Here is a 4,376-nt window from a genome sequence, read left to right on the forward strand (position 1 = left end):
CCCCGGGGTGGGCTCCTGGGCAGGGGCAGGTGATGTCCCTCTTTGTCCCCCTGCAGCGGGATGGCTGGGAGTTGGCTCCCGGAGTGCGGAGTGCCAGGGCTTGGCTCCGCCTTTCGGGAGAGGACTTTGGGGCCAGGCTGGGCCCCAGACTCAGAGGGGCTCCCCTCTTCTCCTCTGGGCCGTCCTGCGCTCGCCTGGGCTGTGGGCATGTGAGGGTTAAGACCCCCATGGGGCTCTGGGGTGTCCCCTGCAGGCCGGTCCCGACGCCCGTCCCCTGACACCCAGACCATGTCGTCTGCCAGGCCGGAAGGCTCCCGCCGGCCCCCTGGCCCTGGCTCCCTGGGTCTTCCCCGACCCTCAGCCTTCTTCCCTCCACCCCCACCGCACCCCTGTCTGCAGCTGCACTTGGTATGGTCCGTGCCGGCTCCAGAGCCGTCCTCGGGGACTGACTGCAGCCTCACCCGGGCAGGCGGGCGGGCAGCGGCTCCTGCGAGGGGCGCACGCTGAGGGCAGGGGCCCGGCTTGGGGCTGCCAGATCTCTGCAGGTAGGGGAGCGGACGGGAGGGCGGCACGCCGAGGGGGAGCCGGGGTCGGGCTCTGGGCTGAGGCGGGGGTCAGGGCACACACTCCTCTTTCCCGCCCCTGGAGCAGGGAAGCAGCGTCGGGCTTCCCGCGGGCACGGAGCGGCCCCGGGAGAGGGCTCGCCGGGGGCTGGGCTGGCTCCTCGGCCCTGGCACCAGTCCCGGGCAGGCCCCTGGCCTTTCCCAGGGCCAGGGAGCATTGGCCTGCTTTGTGCGTGGTCCTAGCCATCGAGGCGTCTGGGGGGAGGAGCTGGTGGGCCCCAGAGGTGAGGGCCAGAGCCAGGCGGGTCCGGGGCTTCTGGTCCCTGCGGGCGGGCAGCCCCACGTCTGCCTCGGATCTTCGGGCCCCGTCGGAGGTGGTGAGGTGGAGAGCTGCGCCCGCACCATCCCCGGGCGGCCCGGGCCTTGGAGTGGCGGCGCCCTTCTTGAGGGGCAGCCAACTGTGGGGTGGGGCCAGGCAGCCTCTTGGCAGCTCCAGGGTCCTGGGGGAAAGGCCGGCCCCGGGGGGCCCAGCGAAGTTCCCGCTCCTCCCGGCCCTGCCCCTTGTGGGCTGTGCCCTCCGAGGGGAGCCAAACTGTGGTTTCCCCTAGTGCTCTGCCAGCCGCTGATACTGGCCTCCGGTCCCCTCCCCCTCACCTCAGGGTAGAGTTGTAGGGCTGGGACATGGCATCGGGCCCAGGGAGGCTTTCTGGGAATCATCAGGAGAGAGGGGGGTCCCGGAGTCCCCCTCACCCAGCATCTGGGGGTCCTGCCTCAAAACCAGAGCTTCTTTAGTTTTGGTGCTGGGAAGCCAGGGGTAGAGCAAGGGCTCAAGTGGAAGCTTCATTTTTCTTGAAGTGATTTGCCTGGGGGCCAGAAGGTTTGAGCTGAGAGGGTGCCACAGGACTGGGGTGTCTGGGTGCTTGGAGTTTCTCAGGAAAGGGTCTCTCTGGCGCATGCCTTCTCCCACCCCTCTTCCAGCACCCATTGCCACCCGCATCACTTGCTGTGAGCCTGGCCTCTGCCCACCCAGCTGCTCCTTGGCAGGCCCGGGCCCTGGGCTCACCATGAAAGAGATCGGCCAGAATTGGGGGGCCGTGGGGGGAATGACTGCCCGGTGGCTCCGTCCTGCCCCTGCTGACCCCAGGCACCGTCTCTGTCTCTACAGAGGCTCGGGGCGGGCTGGGGGGCCCCCCACTGCAATCTGCCCGCTCCCTGCCGGGCCCTCCCCCCTGCCTCAAGCACTTTCCACTCGACCTGCGCACCTCCATGGATGGCAAATGCAAGGAGATCGCTGAGGTACCCTCCCTGTGCCCTTTGTCCAGCTCCCTCCGCCGGTCCCCTGCCCCCTCTCCTGATGCATGACTGCCCTGCCCCGACTCCCAAACCCAGACCGGGCAGGGAGGCCGCCCCGCTGCCGGGGATGGCAGAGCGTGTCCGAGGATGCCCTTCTCTCGCCAGGAACTGTTCAGCCGCTCCCTGGCAGAGAGCGAGCTTCGCAGCGCCCCGTATGAGTTCCCAGAGGAGAGCCCCATCGAACAGCTGGAGGAGCGGCGCCAGCGGCTGGAGAGGCAGATCAGTCAGGACGTCAAGTGAGCCCCCTCCCCCCGCCAGGCCAGCGCCCGGCCGGCCACCCCAAAGGCCTGGCCAGGCCGCTCCGTACAGAAACCTGTGGCGCAGGTTGGATCTGTCCCTGCCCTCTTCTTGAGGCTTTCACTGTGTCGTCCGCCCGGTGGGGCTTCTCCCCTCGTCCTCCCCTCCTGCCTGGCGACTGCCCGCAGGGGTGGGGCTTCCCGCCGCACCCCCCCATCTCTAGCGGCCTCCCATCAGTAAGCAGGTCCTCGCTTCCTCCAAGGAGTGTTATGGGGGGCCGGATCCCCCGTTAGCCGCCTCACCTCTTTTCTCTCCAGGTTGGAACCAGATATTCTGCTCAGGGCCAAGCAAGACTTTCTGAAGACAGACAGCGATTCAGACCTACAGTGAGTGCTGACAAGGGTGGGAGAACCTGGCCCCCCCATCCTCCCCCTCCATCAGTCATTAGCTCCCTGCAGGCCTGATCCCATCCCCGATGGGCATGGGAGCTCCTGCTCGGGGTCTGGCCTGGGCAGGGTGGTGGCGCCCCAAATCCCAGAGCCCAGACACCCAACGAACTTTAGCTGGGCTCAGACCTCTGAGCTCAGGGGGTCCTGAGCCTCGGGCTCCCCTTTGGCTGTTGTTTTAGAGGCCTGGCCCCCCCATCGCCTCGAAGCGTCCTGGCCTGCTCCCTTTCCCTCACGTCCTCACTCTTCCTCCGCAGGTTGTACAAGGAGCAGAGCGAAGCTCAGGGCGACCGTGGGCCCAGGGAGCGAGATGGACACCTGGAACGAGAGTTTCAGAGGGTCTCCATCTCTGGGGAGGAGAAGTGTGGGGTGAGTGTGGCCCAGGCAGGTGGAGGGGGCCGCGGGGCCCGGGCGGCCTGCTCGCTGCTTGGCCCTCCGAGCACGAGGGAAGGAGGGGACGGAGAGGGTCCTGGGGAAAAGGACGGCTGAGCAGCGGCCCTCGTCTGCGTCTGCCCCTCGTCCCCAGGTGCCGTTCACCGACCTGCTGGACGCGGCGAAGAGCGTGGTGCGGGCGCTCTTCATCCGGGAGAAGTACATGGCGCTGGCCCTGCAGAGTTTCTGCCCCACCACTCGGCGCTTCCTCCAGCAGCTGGCCGAGAAGCCCCTGGAGACCAGGGCCTTCGAGCAGGGCCCGGAGACCCCCGTGGCCGCTGGTGTGCCTCCCCTTTTGTGTCCTGCCCCGGGCTGCTCCTGGGGAGAGTCCTGTGGGCGCCCCTCTCGCCCTCGCCCCCGCGCAGGCCCCGCCGGCACTGTTGCTGGCCTCCCCCTCATGTTTGATCGCCCCGTTTCTGCTCCTCTTAGCTGTCGCCCGGCCCGGCCCTGTTCGGAGGTGCTCGGGTTTCTGGGGCCGCATACAAAGCTGGCCGGGGGGGCTCCCAGAACCTGGTGCTCTCCGCCCCTGGCCTTGGCACAGAAAAGGCCACGGGGCTCCCCAGGCTGGCCTGAGGCCGGGGCTGGGAAGAAGCTCCCTGTAGACAGGAGGAAAGCAGAGGCCGCGGCCCCCGCGCTCCTGACCCCTTTGCTCTTCCCTGCTCTCGCCCACACCAGATGCCCCGGTCCACCCCCCGGTGCTAGAACAGCACCCTTACGACCACTGTGAGCCTGCCGCCATGCCTGGGGACCTGGGCTTCGGGCTCCGCATGGTCCGGGGAGTCGTCCACGTCTACCTGAAAAGGGACGCCGAGGAACAGTGAGTGAGAAGGGAAGAGGGAAGGGGACGCTCTGCACGGGGTGGCGTGGCCTGGGAGAAGCGCAGGCCCGGAGGAGAGGGTGGAGGGGCCGGGGACAGAGGGCAGGGGCCGGAGGGCCGGCCGGACCGGCCCCCTTTCCTCAGCCCGGGCTCCCTGCAGGAACTCGGAGCTGGAGCTGCCCTATCCCGACCTCCAGGAGTTCGTGGCCGACGTCAACGTGCTTATGGCGCTCATCATCAACGGCCCCATGTGAGTCCCGCTCAGAGGCCCGGCCCGGCCCCGCTCCCGCCGTGCTCCCGCCGTGGCGCTCCCCCTCACTTCGTCCTTCCTTCCCTTCCCTTCCCAGAAAGTCCTTCTGCTACCGGCGGCTGCAGTACCTGAGCTCCAAGTTCCAGATGCACGTGCTGCTCAACGAGATGAAGGAGCTGGCCGCGCAGAAGAAGGTGCCCCACCGCGACTTCTACAACATCAGGAAGGTCCGCTCCCGCCCCTCCCGACGACATCCCCCAAACCCTGCCCCTCCCCCG

At 68.2% G+C, this 4,376-nt stretch overlaps 1 protein-coding gene across 1 annotated transcript; it reads left to right on the plus strand.

Moving 5' to 3' along the window:
* Positions 1 to 470: 470 nt before the first annotated feature.
* LOC123256605 (AMP deaminase 2-like) lies at positions 471 to 4,325 on the plus strand (the record flags this gene model as incomplete). The annotated part of the gene is made up of 9 exons (XM_044685191.1): positions 471 to 545; positions 1,729 to 1,859; positions 2,022 to 2,152; positions 2,471 to 2,539; positions 2,857 to 2,968; positions 3,126 to 3,312; positions 3,707 to 3,848; positions 4,009 to 4,098; positions 4,196 to 4,325. Coding segments are annotated over exons 2-9 (891 nt in total), but the record flags the coding sequence as incomplete, so codon positions are not given.
* Positions 4,326 to 4,376: the final 51 nt, after the last annotated feature.

Source organism: Gracilinanus agilis, unplaced genomic scaffold (genome assembly GCF_016433145.1).
Source record: "Gracilinanus agilis isolate LMUSP501 unplaced genomic scaffold, AgileGrace unplaced_scaffold6751, whole genome shotgun sequence".
Classification (NCBI taxonomy): Eukaryota; Metazoa; Chordata; class Mammalia; order Didelphimorphia; family Didelphidae; genus Gracilinanus; species Gracilinanus agilis.